Source organism: Sinocyclocheilus rhinocerous, unplaced genomic scaffold (assembly GCF_001515625.1).
Source record: "Sinocyclocheilus rhinocerous isolate Xijiao unplaced genomic scaffold, SAMN03320098_v1.1 scaffold36, whole genome shotgun sequence".
NCBI classification, from domain to species: Eukaryota; Metazoa; Chordata; class Actinopteri; order Cypriniformes; family Cyprinidae; genus Sinocyclocheilus; species Sinocyclocheilus rhinocerous.
In genome coordinates this window covers 53,343-74,648 of record NW_015664459.1, presented here as the reverse complement: position 1 = coordinate 74,648, position 21,306 = coordinate 53,343, and the positions used below count along the sequence as shown (strand labels likewise).

Sequence of the window (21,306 nt, the reverse complement as noted above, 5' to 3'; positions counted from 1 at the left end):
TTATTGCCCAAACTTCAAAGGCCTGTTTAAATTATTAAAACTAGAGGCATTTATTAACTTTAAGATTACTTTTTATCATGTAAACTACCTATATGCATCATGTTATATGCACGTGTGTGTGGGACAGAGGGGAACACGGCCGCATCACAGCAGAGTATGCTGCCCATATCATAAACCAAAGCACATGACAGACAGTTGTCGGAGAACACCTGAAAAGTGTGACCGAATAAACGATACTCGTCTGTATTTGCAGTACACAAGCCGCGGTTCAGCTGTTTCAGTATGAAAGCACAATCGGCGCGCGCTGCTCCCGCTCTGCATATGCGCCACTTCTGCGCTGCCTCTGCTCTGCTTGTGCGTCCAGTGTGAAACCGGCATAAGGTGTGGAAACTGAATCCGTCTTTGCTGTCGGACCCAAAATTTTACAACATTTTAGGAGACTCACTACAAAATTACTGGTCAGATAATAAAAACTCACCTGTCTGCCCTGCTATAAGGTGGGATGCAGCTAAGGCTACAATCTGGAGATCCGTTATTTCTTATACTGCTGCACATATGCATAGTACAACTCCCACTCAAACTAACTAGTCTGCATTATGCCATGCTAGGGCCAAAATTTATTGTTTCTTTCCAAACTAAATGATTATACAAATGAATCTGGTAGATTGTTAGAATATCAGATTTTTAAAAAATCGATCTGAGAGAGCAATTAAATCTCTAAAGATCTAAAGATGTTGGATGGTATCACTATATATGATCCTGCACTTATTGAAGGGATAGTTCACCCAAAAATGAAAATTCTGTCATTTATTTTGCACCCGCATGTAATTCCAAACCCGTAAGACCTTTGTTCAACTTTGGAACACAAATTAAGATATTTTTGATGATATCCAAGAGCTTTCTAACCCTCCATAGACAGCAAGGGAACTACAAAGGTCAAAGCAAAGAAATGTAGTAAGGACATTGTTAAAATAGTCCATGTGACATAGGGATGCTCATTTGTAAAATAAAGAAAAATAGGATGCCGCATTTTGCTGTTTCCTTTCATGCAGCACAAAAATGAACTGAAACTCTGCATGCTACTTGTTGCACAGTTTTTTCTTTATTTGTGTTAATTTATTATTTAAGTAAAATATATTTCTCGTATAGGCCTATTTATTCATTATATCCTAGTGTTATTATGCTTTCTCTCATGCAGAAGAGCTGCTGGTGCGTGATGTGACCATGTGAATCCTTGTGTTCTGTTGTTTGCTGCTTTTTTCGCATGCAAAATTAATCCCTGGAGAACAAATTGTGGTATTTTAATGGGTCACACACTTATCCTTTCTAATTTAATTCAGTTCTACTTTTAAATAATCTTGTTTAGGAGAAGTAATCGAAATGAACATCCCTAATGTGACATCAGGAGTTCAACCGCAATGTTATGAAGCAACGGGAATACTTTTTGTGTGCATGGGTGTCTGCCAGGAGCTGCACCCATGTCGAGGTTATAAAACCTGATGAACATAAATGGAGTGGACGAGCCCTCAGCGTTGCAGATATCATGCATTGACTCCCCAGAAAGAAAGGCCTTGGAGGCCGCCACACTTCTAGTTGAGTGCGCTCAGACCCCTAGAGGAGAAAGGACATCAGAGGACTCATAGGTTTAAGGATATAGCATCCACAATCTACTGGCTTAAAGTCTTCTTGGTTACAGGGAGACCCTTTTTGGGTGGACCAAAACAGACAAATAACTCGTCACATTTCCTCCACAGGGCAGCTCTATGGACATAAGTGTCCAGTGCTCTCACTGGACACACCAGATTAAGCTTCTCTTGATCCGGGTCCATAAAGGGAGAATGACAGAAAGTCTGCAGCACAAGCCAAATCCCAGGACGGGACCTTGGAGCATGCCAGAGGCCTCAGCCTCAGGGCACCACAGAGGAAACGTGTAACCAACGGGTTTCTCCCCAATGACTGACCACAAAGAGGGGCATGGTAAGCAGCTAAAGCTGCCACGTACACCTTCAGGGTGGGGGTGGGGGGTGGGGGAACCTCCAGCACTGAACCTATCAGGCAGAAGTAGTGAAAAGTTTCCACTTGAAGGAGTACAGTTTCCTTATGGATGGAGCTCTGGACTGGAGTATGGTCTCAATAAGCTCAGTATTCACTGCATCGCCAAACAGGCCAGAAGGCACAAGCGGGAAGTCCAGCAGAAAGAGCCTGTCCTTTTCCTTTATTTCAGACAAGTTCAGCCACAGATGCCTCTCCGTAGCTGCTAAGGCCGCCATAGACCCCCGATGGCTCTAGCGATCTCTTTGAGGGACGGAGAGACAAGTCTGCGGCCCAACACAGCTCTTTGATGTCGTAGGCTTTCACTTCCTCACCCTCATCAAGCTCTTTAATCAGGTCGGCTTGGTAAGCCTGGTGTGCAGGCAAGCCCCAGCCTGACCTGCTGCTGTGTATGCTTTACCCACCAAAGCAGAGGAAGTTCGAAGTGGCTTGGTGAGTAGTGGCAGGGCCTTGAGGGACGATGCAGACCTGGGAGACAGATAGCTCGTAAGCATCTGCTCTACCTGAGGCATCGCCCCATAGCTGTACTCCCTCAGCCCCATGACATTAGAGTAGTTTTTATCATAGGGCTGAAGAGACAGGCTGAAAACGTTTTCGCCCATGATCTAGACACATCAGTGTAAAGATTGGGGAAAAACGATAGGCCCCGGCGTGGAGGTAGCCACTTATAATGCAGGAAATGTTCATCCAGCTTGCTTTTTGGACGCTCATCCAGCTTGTTTTCCGGCAGGCCAACCGATGTTAAGTTTGGTCACCGCCTGAGTCACTACCTCCAGCAGCTCCTCGTACTGGATGGACTGGGGTGGCGAGTCAACAGTCTCATCCACATCGGTGCCCTCCACATCAACCTCCCTGGAGGAAGACAGGCAAAGCGTCGAGCCCTCTCCCAGGTGGGAAGACCGATCCCTGAGAGAGAGAGCACTTCATCTGGTGGGTGAGGGCGAAGAAAGGGACAAGCTCGTATCCAACCCCTCCACCAGATCCATTTGCAATCCCCACGACCACAGCCGCCACACTGCCTCGGCAGACGCGGGACCCAAGCTGCGAGGAACGCTTGCGAGGGCGTCCACCTCGAAAAGCGGCCAGCGGGAGCAGAGCAGCTCCCTTGAGAGCTGACTGAGCGTGCTCCGCTCCTAAACAAACAATGCAGATACTGTGTGTATCTCCACCCATAATGAAGTGTGGGCAGGGAGGAACATGCAGCCTAAAACGCAGCTTGTCACTACTCTTTTTACTCACGATGAAAATAAGAAAAGTTGTACACTGGCACAACACAACATGCAAGACAAACAGACACAGAGCACTTACTGAAGAAGCAAAAGCTGTCGCTGTTGCCACCACATGCTTTTAAGCTTCTGGGTTCTTTACATCCTACCTATAACGTCTCGCCATTCCATTGGACTGATTCCACACATGCTTCAGAGCGTGGTCATGCAGAGGCGCTCCTAAAGTGTTCCGACGCAGCGTGAGTTCCCCCAAGAGGAACAAAAATAACTACTTTATTTAACGACTTCTCAGTCTACCACCATTCAGGAGAGTACCACAACGTATGCGTGTGGCACTGTTGACATAGAACATGCATGTGCTGTTCCTTGTTTACAAGCAGAGGAATGCACATGCATGTATCGTAGTACTCTCTGACTGACCCGGAAGAGAAGAAATTGTTGAATAAAGTTCTTATTTTTGTTTTCTTTGCGCACAAAATGTTTTCTCGTAGCTTCATAAAATTACGGTTGACCCACTGATGTCACATTGACTATTTTAACAATGACCTTACTACGTTTCTGTGCCTTGACCGTGGTAGTTCACTTGCTTGTCTATGGAGGGTTAGAAAGCTCTCGGATTTCATCAAAAATATCTTAAATTGTGTTCCAAAGATGAATGAAGGTCTTGCAGGTTTTGGAACTACATAAGGGTAATTAATAACAGAATTTTCATTTTTGGGTGAACTAACCCTTTAAACAATGCTTTTCGATACTGATATGAATCACTGTATTGTTCACAAAGCAGTGCTACATAATTAGATTTTCAAGCTTTTTTTCAATAATATTTCTCTCCCTGTTATTTCCGATGAAGAGAGAGATTAACTTAATTTACCTATAACTTCAGAAGAGGCCATGGAAGCAATATAATCAGTGCTTATTGTTCTCTCCTTTGATACTGAAAAAACTTTTTACAGAGTTGAGTGGGACTTTTTGCCACTCTTAAAAAATTTAACCTAGGACATACTTTTATCAGATGTTTCAGTCGCTTCATTCTGCATAGGAGGAGGCACAATGCAGGATTGCCCTTCTTTATCTTTGCTTTTTGCTCTAGTCATTGAACCCCTAGCAGAAGTCATTAGACAGAGCAAAGCTTTTCATGGGATTACAGTGGGATGAGAAGATCATTGAGAAGTTCTAGTTCAGTATTATTGGAATGTATTTCTTGCTATAGTAGTCTCTCAGGCTATAAAATAAATCTTTCTAAATCCATTGCATTACTTTTAAACATCTTTTCTTTAGAACACCTACACTTAATCTCCCCCTTCCAAATATCGGGAAATGGCTTCAGATATCTTGGCTTTTTTTTCCCCACAGACTCGCTTAATAATCTTAAAAACAATAATAACATGGTGTTGTCACAGTCACCAGCTCCTTTCACCATGCCTGTCACAGGACTGGTCATCTCAGCGCACTGCATTTCCCATCATCCCCTCTGGCTGCCACCTGTGCACACTCGGCAATCACCACACCTGTCTGCCATCAGCCTCATCAGTTCCTCTACATAAGCCAGCACCAAACACACATGGTTGTCTGGTCTCGTCTATTCCTAGAACATCATAGTCTGCTAAGTTGTTCATTTATGTGCATCTACTTACCCGGCTCCTCTCTCAGGATACTTATCAGTCTTCCTCAGTCATCGGCTTAGCTATCCAGGACAATCTCCACCTGCAAAGACTCTGGGATTAATATAAAGGATAAGTTGGACTCTGATTCTCATTAACTGACTCTTACCTGAGATCACCGCTTTCCCCTCTGCACATCCCACTTCAATAAACCTTGCTGAAGTGTACTTACCTGTGTCGATCCACTCCATCTGGTCCTTTGTCCAAGTCATCACCTGTCATAGCCGCCGATCTCCAGTCATTACCCATAATGGCCTTTGATCGTTAGTCATTAGCCATCAGGGCCGCCAGTCCCGGATCAGCACACAACATGGCCGCTAATCTCCATTTCTCACCCATCATGATCGCTGATCATCAGTCATCACCCATTATGGCCACCATCACTGAATCATCACCTGTCATGGCCACCTGTTCAGAGTCAGAATTCCAGATGACCGCCCTTCTAGAGTCTGATCTGAGGTCCCATCCAGTCCCTGTAATTTCTCCAAAGCCCTGTCCAGTTCCAGAGTTCAGTCACAAGTCCGCTCCAACCCCAGAGTTCAGGAATGAGTCTGTTCAAATCTCAGAGTTCTGTGGTGAGTCCCTTCTAAAGTTACTTTCAGTCCTAAAGTCCATACGAGAATTCCATCCAGACCAAGCACCCAGTTCAGAACACACCCCAGAGATGGCTCCAATGCCGAATTGACTTCAGTGACTGAGTGCAACACAGTGTGATGGCTTCAACATCTGAACTCAGCTCATCTCGCTCTCGCCCAGAGCCCAGCCTGGATCCTGCATTTGTCACAGAGTTAAGCCAGGAGCTTTCTCCTGTTCCAGAACCTGTTACAGAGCCTGCCCCAGTCCATGAATCCGTTCCAGAGAATGAAAGCACAGAGTAGGCTCTGGTTCCTGAGTCTAGCCCTGGGAGAGCCTCTGTTCCCGAGTCTAGCCCAGAAGAGGGCCTCCGTTCCCGAGTCTAGCCCAGAGAAAGCTCCTGTTCCCGTATCTAGCCTAGAGAAGGCCTCTGTTCCTGAGTTTAGCCCAGAGAGGGCTCCTGTTCCCAAGTTTAGCCCAGAGAAGTCTCCTGATCCCGAGTTTACCCCTTTCACTGGTGAGTTTAAAATATTCTAGCGGTCCCCCCAGAGTGAGTTTTTTTTTATTTTTTTAGGCGACCATTATTTTAGAACGTTTCTCCTTATTGTTTCCATGGCAACGCGTCATGTTTGTCAAGTGACACACCACGGCCACAATAACACTGTATGACAGATGGATCGCTTTTATTTCCTTTTTTATTCAAAATATTCATAAACTTGCTTACCATACCATCAACTATCTGACATTCCGATTCACAAATATGTGTAAATGAGTGTGTTTTGTCATTTAAAAACCTTTATAAATGATCTTGATCATGATCAATAACGTGAGATGGGCACCGCCATGTTTGTTCGTGCTGCAGTTAAGGGAGTCCTGTCAGTCGGATTTACAGCACGTAAATGTATCAGTTTCTCCCAAAATACATGTAAGTAAGTGGCCGGTGAACTGGGAGAAGATAGAGTGAAGTTTATAGTTACTTACACTATGTGTATCTGATATTAATAAAACACGTCGGCAAGTTATATTTGAATGTATTGTTATTGCTGCTTCCATAAACATCCGTGTGTATTTTACGGACTCTTAATGTATTGTTTTACTAGTACTTGTGTGTATTTAAATGTCTGAAACCTAAAATAAACATTATGTGGTTAAAAACACTGCATAGTTGTGATAATATGACAAGCGCAGTGCACGTTTCTCTCTGGCTCAGCGTCAGCCAAAGCGCGAAACCACAGTTTGAATTTGGCAGTTATGTGACATCACCGAACGTTCTAAATCCCATATGTGGGACCGTACTCCCAGGGGCACGGAAATAAAAATCCCATATGTGGGACCGTACCGCTCAACAGGTTAATCCAGAGAGGGATTCTGTTCCCGAGTTTAGCCCAGAGATGTCTCCAGTCCCCAAACACAGCTCAGAAGATAACTCCTCAGCCCGAGTTCAATCCAGAGATGGATCAGGCCCCAGAGTTCAGCCTTGATAGAGCTCCAGCTACGGATCACTGCCTGGTTAGGACTCCAGTTCCAGACTTCAGTCTTGAGCCTAATCCAGCATCTGACCACAGCCCAATATCTGTTTCAGCTCCTGCCTCTGAACAAGGCTCAGGGTTTGCTCCAGCCCCTGACCAGAGTACAGTGCAGGCTCCATCCCCTGACCAGAGTCCAGTGGCAGTTCTCGTTCCAGAACTTAGCCCAGTGCAGGTTCTCATTTCAAAACTGAGCCCAGCACTGTATGTTTTACCATCAGAATTCTCCGGTGACAAGTCAACCAAATCAGAATCTCCTGCTATCCTGAGTGCTACACCTGAGTCTCCTGATATCGGGGCCATCATACAAGTACCCAGCCAGACAGTGCTAGGCTTGAATGACTCCGAGTCCCTTCTGCAATGGATTGCTCTCCCTGTTACAGCGGTGGCCATAATGTGTGTTTGGGCCACTTACTGCTCTTCAGTTCATAAATTCACTCCAGAGTCCTACCAATCCTCAGAGCTCTGTCTGTTGTTGATGCCGGCTTGTGAGTTCCCTGCCTGTCCTGCCTCCACTATAGAAGTCATCCTAGAGCCTCCCATCAGTCCAAATTTTACTGCAGTGGTAGTGAACTCTCTGTTTGTTCTATCTCAGCCAAGGAGACCATTTCTGAACTCCCAAAATTCCATGTCCAGGAATATAACCACAGACATTTTAGCCCATTCTGAATTTCCAGTCTGCCTGAATACGACCAAGGAGGTCGTTCCAGAGTCTTATGTCTGTCCAAATATGACTAGGGTGGTCAGTTCTAAGTCTTCAACGGCCCTCCAGATGCCCGTCTCTCAGCCAGCCCTCCAGATGTTGGCTAACCAACCGGCACTCCAGCCCGTCTCAAGCCAGCCGGCACTCCAGACATTTTCAAGCCAGCCGGCGCTCCAAGACTTAAAATGCCAGCCAGCACTCCAGTCAATCTCAATTCTTCTGTCACAGTCAACAGCTCCTTTCCCCATGCCTGTCACAAGACCAGTCATCTCAGTGACTGATTTCCCATCATCCCCTCTGGCTGCCACCTGTGCACACTTGGCAATCACTACACCTGTCGGCCATCAGCCTCATCAGTTCCTCTACATAAGCCAGCACCAAACACGCATGGTTTTCTGGTCTCGTCTATTCCTAGAACTTCATAGTCTGCTAAGTTGTTAATTTATGTGCATCTACTTACCCGGCTCCTCTCTCAGGATACTTACCAGTCTTCCTCAGCTATCCAGGGTCATCTCCACCTGCAAGGACACTGGGATTAATGTAAAGGATAAGTTGGACTCTGATTCTCATTAACTGACTCTTACCTGAGATCACCGCTTTCCCCTCTGCATATCCTACTTCAATAAACCTTGCTGAAGTGTACTTACCCGTGTCATCGTCTTGTGTATTGCTGACAGGTGTTTACTCACAATTTAATTTCTAGGGAGAATAAATGTAAAGAAAAAGAAATATCCTTCCCAAGCTTTTATATTTACTCCAATCTATACCTAGTTAATTACAAAGTAAATTTTCTTTAATAGAATGTCCAGATCTTAATAAACACCTATCAAAGTTTATCTGGAATAATAAAATGCCACAGATCAAATTTTCCAAATGAACAAAGCCAAAAGACAAAGATGGGGTTGCCTTGCCAATTCGCTCGTTAACTGATTATTAACCGTTAACCGACAAGATTATTTTAAATTAGAATTTAATTAAATTAGAAAGGATAAGTGTCTGTGACCCCAAAAATACTAACATTTGTTTCCCGGGATTCCCCCGATTCACATGGTCATGATATCACATCACGCACCTGCAGCCTGCATATATTTATTTATTTATTTAATGAATAAATAGGCCTATACAAGAAATATATTTTTACTTAATAAATTAATAAAATGAAAGAAAAGCTGTGCAACAAGTATCCTAGTATGCAGAGTTTCGGTTCATTTTTGTGCTGCGCGAAAGGAAACCAGACAGCAGAAAGTGGCATCCTATTTTTCTTTAGGCTTATTTTACAAAACCACAAAGATTAGTTTTTATTGTGAATGTACACAAATAAAGGCAAACCTTTTACAATTCCGATTATCTTTATGACTAAAAGGAGTAGTTTCTTCCACTGTTAGAAGGAAAAAATTCAAGTGATTGCGCTGGTGCCGCATGCACGCACACAGTTAAGCATTGCTACCTTGACAATGCAGCCTGTTCATTATCATAATAAAATACAGTCAGTCAAACATGGAAAAACAACACACTGCTTACTTTAAATATGTAACAAAATCTGTGCCGTTAAGTGTTATCACCGTACCGCCATGATGTTATGCACAACATTTTGTTTTACGTGGATATTGGAACGCGAGTGAAGTAGGATAGGCTACATAATAAATAATAATTTGGCATTCAAATACATTGCGAATACGGAAACATTTGATTTTGTGTCGATTGAGAGACCCAATGTTGGTTTCAGTTTCATTGTAGCCTAAATGAATTTGATTTGGCTTGTCATTTATATTGCTATAGCTTCCTATATTTTTAATTCTTGTTCTTTTCTAAATACTGTTAATTTAAAGGATTTGTTGTGTAGTGAGGGGAACTAAAATAGCCTAGCTATGTTTACAGGCGCGCACACAGTTAAGCATTGCTACCTTGACAATGCAGCCTGTTCATTATCATAATAAAATACAGTCAGTCAAACATGGAAAAACAACACACTGCTTACTTTAAATATGTAACAAAATCTGTGCCGTTAAGTGTTATCACCGTACCGCCATGATGTTATGCACAACATTTTGTTTTACGTGGATATTGGAACGCGAGTGAAGTAGGAAGAAGTGCTCACTAACACAGATTTAGACAGATTTGTGAACAATATTTGATAGAAATAGGCCTTTTGTGTACATAGAAAAAGTCTTAGATCTTTGAGTTCAGCTCGTGACAAATGGGGGCAAAAACAAAAGTGTTGTGTTTATAATTTTGTTCAGTGTATATACTGTATATATATACTGTGTGTATATATATATATGTGAAGAGTTTGGTTCCAAAACCAAAATAAAAAAAATGAGTTTCCACCAAAATCAGTATTGTATCTGGTCGGTTTTGAAAAGTAAATTTTTTATTTTACACAAAATGCGATATCCGCAGAGTTATTCTGTCATGTTTCCTCCCTTTTTTTCAAAAACGCGACAAACGCCTTTTTTCCCTTCTCTGCAGAATGCGATATATCCGCTCAACCAATCACAGCACACCATTCCACGCACTGTAGACAGTAATGTCGCTTTATCGCTTTGAATACACCCGGCATCCTAGACAACGGAGGTCGTATTTGAACTGGCTTTCTTGAACTGTCTGTCTACCTGGAAATATCAGTCTGCCCTGAACTAAATGCCTGTATTATAATGACAACGGAGGTTGTTCCCCTGTCGCTGGCGCTCACGATGCTGGAAGTGGCCTTATGGTGTGTGTGGGCAGTACACACCGTTTCAAACCCCCCTGATCATCCTGAACTCCCGCCCAGTCTCCCTCTCCCACCATTTCTGCACCAGTCCTCACCATCGCCTCCGCTGTCTCCTATCAGCCCCTCAACTCACCCACAGTCCACCATCTGTGTGGTAAGATTGCCGCAGGTCTGCCAGTCTCCAACGGCGTCGTGGCTGGAGGATCCCTTGTCTCCGCCTTCAGCCTCTGAGTCCTAGACTCCGCCTCGGCCCGTTGACCCAGCGGCTCCAACATGGCTCCTAGCTCCCTCCTCTCCACCATGGCCCGTCAGTTCACCAGCTCCGCCAGGCTCCCAACGTCCCTCTGGCTCCACCTTGGTCAGTCGTCAACCATCCTCTGCCTTGGGACTCCACTCCTCCGGCTGTGCCTCGTCACTCCGTCCCTCTGGCTCTGTCAGGCTCCTCCTTCCTTCCGCCTCCATCTTGGTCCTCTGTTGCTCCAATGCGGCCTTCCGGATCCCCGCCTTCACCTCGGTTGCCGGAGCCAACTGCTTCGTCTTGGCCCTACAGATACTTAGCGTCACCCTGGCTCTTCGGCTCTCCGTCTCTGCCTCGGGCTTCACCACCACCTGCTCCGCTGCCGTCGGTCAGCCCCCTGGAGCCATCAACCCTTCCTCCACCATGGCTCCTCCCTCCGTCGGCTCCACCGTGGGCCGCCATCCTGGCTGGGGTCCGGGTCCCGCCTGACTCTTCCTGTTTCCTCCTGGCTCCTCCCTCTGTCTGATCCACCTTGGCTCCTTCTGTCTCCATCCTGGCTCCTCCCTCCATCTGATCTGCCCTGGTTCCTCCTGTTTCCTCCATGGCTCCTCCCTCTGTCGTCTCTACCCTGGACTCTGTTCGTCATCCTCCTACCAGTTGTCTGTCCTCAGCCTGAACCTCCACCTGTATTGTCAGCCTGCCTTCCTGCCAGCCCTTTGCCGTCCCCTGTCACCATCCCATATCCACTCCTTTGTCATCCTCCAAAGTCCCCCTCTGTCCCTCCCTTTGTCTCTGCGGCGCGAGGTTGCGCCTTCCGGGAGGGGGGCAAACTATCACACCCCAGGACTGTTTTGTTGTGTTTTCATTCCCCATGTGCTCAGTTTGACCTAGTTTACTGTCTATGTCTGATTATGTCATTTGGTTCAAGTGTGTCTTGTTAATTATCATCATTTGCCTGTGTATTTAGGTTCAGTCTGTCCTGTGTTCCCTCATCCAGTCTACTACGTCTATATGGGTGTCGCCTGCCTGCCTGTCCTGTATTTACCCTCTTGTGGATTTATTAAAAGAATATTTGCATTGACCTTCATCTTTTTCATGTGTTCATTCCACCACAGCGTGACATATACGAAACAAGGATGTTTGTTTTTTTTGTTTTTTTGCTGTCATATAATAAAAACGTTATATATACTATGATACAGATATAATGTGAATGTTTACACTGCAGCATGATGAATGTTACAGTATTTTAATTAAGGCTAATGATCTTTTGAATATATGGAGAGTTAAACACCCTGATTTGATGTAATACACATTGATCAAGGTGAATAATAATAATAGAGTAAGTGCTGCTTGTTTGGACAGAATGTACCTAAACACTTGAGTAGTAACATTATTTATTATTCTATTACGCCAATGAAATGAAATGCCAATCTTTTAAATAATTAAAAAAAACTAGTTTTGAAATCCTAAGACAGTGGTGGAATACAGGAAAAGTCAATATAGATGTTCTGCCTGCAATATACTGCTAATTCTACTAAAGTGTTCAAATAAATGATTGAGTCTACTGAGAATGAGATATCATCTATAGAAGCAGAGTTAATTCATCAATATGATCCTTGGTTGAATGGTAAGCTACAGCAAAAAAAAAAAGATGGAGTTGGGATTTACATTTACATTTACACTTATTTACATTTACATTTAGTCATTTAGCAGACGCTTTTATCCAAAGCGACTTACAAATGAGGACAATAAAAGCAGTCAAAACTAACAAAAGAGCAACAATATATAAGTGCAAATGACAAGTCTCTGTTAGCCTATTTAAATAAGAGTGTGAAAAGGTAAGGTCTCATTTTATTTCTGTTGCAGACATGGATGTTCCATGCATTTTTATTTATTTTTTATTTTATTTATGTAACCTGTGGAGCGTGACAGAGTTGAGGATCCAAATGCAGCTTTATTAAGATCGTAGTCAGACAGGCAGGGTCTAACACCAGCAACACGGTAATATCCAAGGCAAATCCAAAAGAGTAATCCAATAAACAGGCAATGGTCGGGGCAGGCAGCAAACAATCAAAAACAAGGAAACAGTCCAAGATCAAAAACACGAAGGCAAGGAAACTAGGGCTGCACGATATTGGGAAAAACTCACATTGCGATATTTTATTTTTCTGCGATATATATTGCAATATGAAAAAAAATCACCACATGACTTGAATAGTTTATTTGGGGGGGAAAAATAATCAATGATTGAGGTGATTTTGTAGGGGTGTAAATCAGCATAGGAAATAAGCAAATTTCAAGCATAGATAAATATAACAGAACAAAGATACAAATGAAATAAGCTGTGCTTTATATTTTTCAGGTACGTCTAACAGTATTCAGGTACAGAAATTGAATAATCAAATGTAAAATAACACTGCATAGTCTTCACTGTATAAATTAAATCTAATAAATCTGTGTTAAAACTACAAAAGTGATTTTTCTTTGTGTTTTGTTGTTTGATTAACATTCATTAACACAGAAAGCCTCAGGAACATTAAACTGCTGTAAACCAATATACTGTTACACATCCATTTTCTTTCTCAATTGTTTCCCTTCACCTAAGCCATAAGCAACTGCGTTTACAAGGATACTTCCAGAGCACAGTATTGCAGGCACAAATAGAAGCAGAAGGGAACAGAATTCAGTGTTCACATACACTGGACGCGAGCGGCGTGGCTCGGCGCAACAAGACAAAATACAATGAATCCATTATAATCAGTGATGCTCTGTCTACACTGGAAGCAAAAGTTGCAGCTGGATATATCTCACTGGATGCGGCGTGGCACGACAAATCCCCGACAGTAAACTGATGCCGTGTTCTCTTATGACATACTGACAAAAAGTTCAAATGATTGGTAATGGTCACTTTGTCGCGTCCAGTGTAGACAGACTTTGGGGCCATTCACATGTCACACGTGGGAAAACGCCAGTCGTACCGCTTTCTCCTTCTTTCCAAAGTGCTCGGGAGCTTGTGCTTTCGTGGCGTCTGCCATTGCTAAGCGACCGTGACCTGCGATCTCCACAACGACGCGGAAGTTTCAACAAAGGATAATGGATTTCCAGCACTGAAAATCGCATGCAGTAGCTCTGCTACTAAATGTATTTAAAATGGGTATCTCTGTACAGCTGTCGCGTTCAGTGTAGACACTGTATCTGTGTGTGAGCAAAAAAAAAAAAATCAGTATAAATATAACGATCAGTAGACTATACTAAACATTGCACATCCTGCGATGTGACTATCGATGCTGAAACGATATATTGTGCAGCCCTATAGGAAACTCTGAGAACTATAAAACTCAGAAAACAAAGAAACTAGGAAACATTACAAGGCTATCAATTATTTTTTATTCATTCATTCATTCAAAACGTAAAGTGGCAAAGCACAAAAAAATTTCTGCTCGCATCTTCATGATGGGAGGATGACATATGGTACCAGTTGTCATGCAGTGGAATTTTATTCACATTTTTACACTGCTGAGTACTGTGCTGCAAACTGGCCTGCACAATTTTTTTCAAGATTAACCTCAAATAGACTCCTTTTCAAAGCCTGCTTTAGATATAGATATATATCCTATAAAGAACTAACTTCTGCTGTGGGTCAGCTTAGTTCAGGAAAATCTCCAGGCATTGATGGTTTGCATTCTGAATTTTAAAAACACTTTTGGCATTGTATTGACCAGGATCTTTATGAGGATAGATAGTATGTTGCCTGTCTTGTCAATGTGCTGTTTTGTCATTATTGCATAAAAAGGGGGATTTATATATTTTGAAGAACTGGAGACCAGTCGCTTTATTTACTACTGAATACAAAATTTTATCTAAATGCCTTGCTTATAAAAAGTATCCCCTTTTAATAGTACTGTGCATAACAATCAAACATATAGTGTTCCTGTTTTTGATTCTGGATATTTTAGATATTTGCAGAGTTCTTAAAAACAAAAATTGGTCTGATCTCCCTGGATCAGGAAAAAGCTTTTTGGGTTCATGAGTGGACTCTGAGAGCTCTCGGACTGGAGTGGGTTCATTGGTGGACTCTGAGGGCTCCCAGACTGGAGCAGATTCATGAGTGGACTCTGAGGGCTCTCGGACTGAAGCAGACTCTTGAGTGGACTTTGAGGACTCCCGGACTGGAGTGGGCTCTGGAGTGGACTCTGAAGGCTCCCGAACTGGAGCAGGTTCGTGAGTGGACCCATGGAATGGAACAGTCTCTGTGACAACCAGTGCTGGGGCCCTTGAGAAGCCCGCTGCTCTGGCCGAAATCAGTGGTCACTCTGCCAAACTAGAGATCAGTCCCAGATGTCTTTTAAATGCCTGAGTGTCTTCAAGAGCAATGTTCACGATGACCGGGAACACAGGAGTGGCATCCGTGAAGGCTGAAGACTGTGGCGTGACATCCATGATGTGGCGGCTATCTTGCGAAGGGGCTCTGGAAGAGCTTCCTCTGGAGTGGGCTCTGGATTGACCGGAGGGGAGTTAGCGGCCCTCTTCCTTCTCAACCTTCGCTTCTCAGTAGGAGTCAGAAGGCCAGGGCTGGTGGGAAAATCCCTGCAGAAGGGCTCTGATTGACCTTGTGTGGCCCACTGACTACAATGATGGAGATACCTGACGAAGCCCCAGAAGTCCAGGTTCCTAAGTCCCTCCATCTCCCACTGGGGCAGAGGACCATCCACACAACTATTAAAGAAATCCTTGAGTGCAGCCTCATTATGATCCAGCCCAACCGACGAAGTCCAAAACCACTGGGCGAAGCCTCCTACCTCCATCCCCTGCTGGCACAGAGCCATCAGTGCCATCCGCTCCTTCATAGTGGCTGGTGGATAAATCTTAAAGCCCATTTTCAAAAGACTAGTAGCCACTCACTAGCTGCTGGATCGGTGATGGCTGCACTATTCTGTCACGGAATGCTCTTGAGGCAATATTGAAGATCCAATAACAGCTTTATTTTAGTCCCAAAACAGTAATCCACATCAAGGAAAAAAAGTAGAAAACATTGCACAAGGTAATCCACAAACACAGAACCCACAAACATAAATTAACAAGCAATACTGCAGCAACCAAAGACACCGACCACAGGGTATAAATACAGGTGAGCTGAGTAACTCTTAATCACACACAGCTGAGGGTATAATGGACCAATAATCAGAGCAAAGGGTGATGGAAACTGAAGTCCACAAGCACTGGGCAATGATCCGGGAGGAGTGCCCTCTGGTAGCTTTCCTGGGCACTCCAGCAGATGGCTGTGACAATTACAGCTGCCTGGAAACCTTAAATGGGGATTAGGTTTTAAGACTTTAGGTATTTATTTTGGTTCTAATGAATTTCAAAAATTGGATTGGGAGGGTATAGACGAAAAATTATGCACCCGACTGTCTAGGTGGAAATAGTTGCTAACCCAGTTGTCCTACAGGGGAAGAGTATTGGGGCCAGTTTTACTAAACGGTAAATTAGCGCGAGAGCGCAATTCCAAAACAGCGCCGATGGGAGGGAAAATTTCAGCGGGTGATTTACTAACAATGTGCAAATTAAAGGACACAGACGCAACATCTCATTTACATATTGACCAACGCAATATACCAAGTGCAGCGCAAATTAGCGTAGTCACAAATAAAGAATAAAGAAATAAAAAAGCCACAGTATATTGAAAAAATTAAGGGTTGCAAGAAGTTTTGATAGACCTGGTATTGCGTGACTCCTGGTTGAGGGTTCGAAGTCGTCTTTTATTTCCTGAAGCAAATTAAAAATAACATGGCTTGGCAAACTATATGTTCGGATAATGTGTTCTTCTGGCATTCCAAATAAACTAATATGTGTGGAAAAAATCCTCTCCCTTCTACCATGCGCTCTCTGTTCTCTGCGGTGCCTGTTGACACAGTATATTTACTTTTAAAAGACAGTGCATCTTTCCAATTGTATTCACATATATCTATGATGATTATTGGCTGTGCACTGAACTAAACATAGATTAAATACATTTTCTAAAGACACACCCCAAAGTGATGGCGTTCCTAGCATTGTCAGTGTCACTGTTCAAAGTTTTTACGAGTGGAGCGTTCACTTGGGCCGTGAGCAACTGAGAGGAGCACACTTACTGTACGTAAAGCGTATACTCTGGTAATTACAGGTCATCAGTAAACAATGTCCATTAGGACTTTTAATCCAAAAGTGTGGACAAGAGATTGTAAGACCTGAAGTCGGTGTGTCCGATAAGGCTGACATATAAAATGTGCTGTGCTGGGGTTGCTCCAAGACCAGTTTGAAAAACCACTAAATTTCACGATTTCCACTTCGGTTTTAGACACACACTCACAAACTTACATAATTTCTCCATTGCCATTTTGAAGTACCTTCCACTTTAAGTGGATGAGAGAAGTTTATAATGATGGAGCCCCTCGATTTTGAGTAAGGGAGCAAGTCTACTTCATATGTACACTTCAGGCAGCTCCATATACCACAATGCAACTCGAATGTGACATCACCGCAGATTGTGTTTAATTTAACAACTCTATGATATATTAATTATTTTTAAAATGTTTAAAACACCCACAACATACTTATATACATACAAAATGCTGCATCAAGCAGATTTGTAAGGGAGAATATGTAAATAATAAATTAACTCCATAACTAGGGTAGGGTACCGTTTTTTTTTTTTTTTCGATACCGGTGCCAAATCGATACTTTTAAAACGGTTCTGATGCCTAAACGGTGCCTGAACCGGTACTTATTTAAAAATGATAAATAAATAAAAATTCCCCCAAAAATTATGGATTGGTCATTAGCACTATAAACACATGATGTCTGTTTCATTCATACTGGATGCCAGAGGGCGCCCTCACACAGAAAATCTACATATCCAGTCACAGAAGTAGCGGAACTCATGACCCTCCAGTAAATCCCTTATATGGACAAAGGCATCGCAATTATAGCTGTAACTGAGTAAACAGAACATATAAATGGTTTGAATGATAAAACAAAGACAATAAACACTCGACTGCGACAATATAGTTTATCTGTGTTATTCAAGCCATCTCTGTTATTTTCATAATAAGTATATTTATAATCCATTGCTAATCGATGTATTCTTTTTAAAGTAGCCTATGGAACATATTTTCTGCCTCATTCTGTGACAAGAAGCCACATCAGATCACAAAAGGAAGCATTTCACTGGTGTTGTTGAGTAAAAAGGTTATCTTGTTCTCTTTTGTTGGAAAACAGGTTTAGAAATGTGAATATAAGGGAAGTTTAGCTTTAGGCATTTTAATTTAAGCATGTTTAGCTTAGTTAACGGAAGGCTACCTGCTGCCATCAGAGCAAGTGTAATTACTGCATTGACACGCTCCTCAGATGCTCTCATTTCCCGAGTTGTGCTTTTAAGTCGGAATGTGCAACATGGACACTCTTGTTACTACAAAGATTTGTTGGATTTGTATTATTAGAGCTTTCCGACTTGAGTTCACGTGCATTTTCTCAGTCAGGAAATTATTTTTCACGTGCGGTGCCAGTGATGATGCTTCTTACATCCGTTTCGGAGAACCAGAGGACAAATATTTCAATCAATCGCTCAGGCATGGCATCGAAATCTTTGTTCTGATTCGGTTCTAGTACCGGTTACATAGGTACCGGTGCCATATTGGTACCGGGTTTCGGTACCCAACCCTATCCATAACAGATTCCAAGTGATAATGGGCTTAGGAATTTCCAATTGAGCCCATTGCAAATGTTCTGCCAGTATCACATTGCAGTTTTATACTTGGCAATATTTTAAAAAGCATCTTTATTTTTGGGTCTGTTGGTGGAGTAGCATCACCAGTGGGGATATTTTTTAACCCCACCAGCAATGAAAAATAATTCAGCACAGGGATATGTAGCAGGCATGTGTAGACTGGAGAGTGGGAAATCCCTGAACAATGAGACATGTATGTCTCATGTACCTGTTTTCTTATTCCTGGATAAATAGTTGTGAATCTTTTAACAGTGGAAAATTATTTAGTGCTTTAGTAATTAGTTTATACTGTGTCTACTCCAGAGATGTTCACAAGTCTTTAACTTGGAGTCCGAGTCAAGTCTGAAGTCTTTGTCGCTGGAGTCTGAGTCAAGTCTCGAGTCTTTGGTCACGAGTCCGAGTCAAGTTTCAAGTCATTTAATGGCTCACTAAAAAAATCCCATTCATAATCCTCATGTATTGAAATCTTCCTATTTACGAAGCAGTTTTATAGGCTATAGACAAAATGTATGATCTATGATCTGCTTTGTAAAAAAAAGAGGTGTTAAGATATAAGGTTAATGTACATCCAGCCTGTTACTTATGTTTTAATCCATTACCATGTTCAAAACAGTTTTTCTGTAATCAAATTCTATAATAAGAGTCCGATCTACCATGACACATAAGGAAATAATTTGACACAGATATTACAAAACCATACAAATAAAGTATTTCTTTATGATATAAGTCAGGGGTATTCAGTTAAAGTTCCAAGAGTAGAGGTCGACCGATTGATCGGCCGGCCGATTAATCAGCGGATTTTTGGCATTTTTTAATTAATCGGCATTGGCCGATTGTGCTGCAAATTAGGCCGATTTATAGGCAGGCGCATCTGCGGGCAGCTATGCGTTGTTGCGGAACGCTGGAGAATCTCTCTCTGGCTGCGTGAGAGACGGAGCAACTCACACTCTGCAGCCGCTTCTTGTTCACACACAGCTTCAGCTAATGATTGCAGGGTAAAACAGACCATTTCGAAAGCGTAATTACGTTTTACCCTACTAGATATATATTATCAATATATATATATTATGTTCTTAACCTACAGATTAATAATGCTAAATGTAGATCAGAAACGTCTTGTCACATCTGGTTTAAATAGTCAGAGTCATAGGTTGTAGATAGATAAATAGTAAGAAAAATAACTATATTTGCAGCATTGTTGTTTTCTGCTGTGTTTAAGTGAAAGTAATCTATAATTTTCTGTTTCTGTTGTTGCTAAAATAACCGCGTCATCCGCAGCTCTTGAACTTGGTTGAACTCTAGAGAGAGATAAAGAAAGCGCTCGGAGCTGAAAGGGCTTGAATAAAGCCCTATATAGCGCTGAAAGATATTTACCATAAACGACCCTGAGCACTTATGTGATGTGTTTTGACGCGCTGTTAAAGACTCGAGTTGCTTTTAAAATATTCACGAATCCTTTTCCTCGAGTCGAGTCAAGTCTGGAATCATTTCAGTTCGAGTCCGAAGTCAAGTCTGAAGTCTATAAAAATGCGACTCGAGTCCGAGTCACTAACTCCCCAGTCAACAATTTGATCTCACAATAATGTCACCATGAGCTCACATGATTCTCATGGTGTGGTCACAATGTGTGTGTCACAGTGAGCTAAAAGTGTAACCACACAGCGCACTCACTGTGTGCTCATACTATGTTCGCAATGTGAGGTCACTGCACACTCACTGTGTGCTCATACTGTGGTCGCAATGTGAGGTTACTGCACACTCACTGTGCGCTCATACTGTGGTCAATGTGAGGTCACAGCACACTCACTGTGTGCTCATACTGTGGTCGCGAGGATCGTGTGAACTCACAATGATTTCATATACTACTCACACGCTGAGGATTACAGTATGAGGATCGTTTGAACTCGCAATGATTTCATATACTACTCACACGGTGAGGATCACAGTATGAGAATCGTGTGATGTCACTGTGATCATCGCATGATCTCACGTGTTGACTGGGTTGAGTGCCCATCTACTCTGCAAAAAAAAAAAGGTCCAAAACTAAGTTACTCTAATTCACAATTTAACCTTCATATTATACCTCTTCAGCCTGATTATAAATAACCACATGATAATTATGTAATATAATAATATCTTGTTAAGTAATGCATGGTAACTAAAGTTAGCCTAGTGCTACATCATAATTGTTGGTGCGTGTATTTTATAATGTGTGATGTCTCATGTCAAGTTGAGTCTCATTTATTTCCCTTCTTTGTCTTTTTCCTTTCTCCTGTCTTCCTCAGGTATAACATGTTTATTGTCATGTACCCCTTGGGAGTAATCGGAGAACTGCTGACCATACATGCCTCCTTACCGTATGTGCGGAGATCTGGCATGTATTCCCTGAGGCTCCCCAACAAATACAATGTGTCCTTTGACTATTACTACTTCTTGATCATCGTCATGCTGTCCTACATCCCGTGTAAGAACTCACAATAAAACGTCTACTTGCATGCTACAATTTCCTCATTGGGGTTGCCACGTTTCTGTCACAAGACCAGCCGAATCAGTCTTTATCATGTTAACCCTGCTACTGTTGGAATAAATTGATCATGACTGACTGCTAATAAGCCGGGTTTCCGTCCAAAGTTGCGAATTTAACTAATGCGCAAAATTGGAATATCGCATAAAACATTTGCGTACAAGCACTGTTTCCATCCAACTAGTCAGAGAGAACAAAATCGTCACTTCCTTATAAACTGGCACTAAATATCACTAAGAAAAGTAAGAGAAGCCACTGAATATAATAACTCTCAAATATAATAAATTACTTGCGCTTTGAGTGAGCAGACGAAACACAATAAATG

At 42.6% G+C, this 21,306-nt stretch overlaps 1 protein-coding gene across 2 annotated transcripts in view; it reads left to right on the top strand.

Annotated features, from left to right (window-relative positions):
* The window catches only part of hacd1 (3-hydroxyacyl-CoA dehydratase 1), a 46,120-nt gene that overhangs the window by 21,226 nt on the left and 3,588 nt on the right, over positions 1-21,306 (top strand). For both annotated transcript variants that reach the window (XM_016540924.1, XM_016540925.1), the window contains exon 6: positions 20,743-20,921. In XM_016540924.1, coding sequence (XP_016396410.1) covers positions 20,743-20,921 — 179 coding nt within the window. The remainder of the gene's footprint in view (positions 1-20,742; positions 20,922-21,306) is intronic.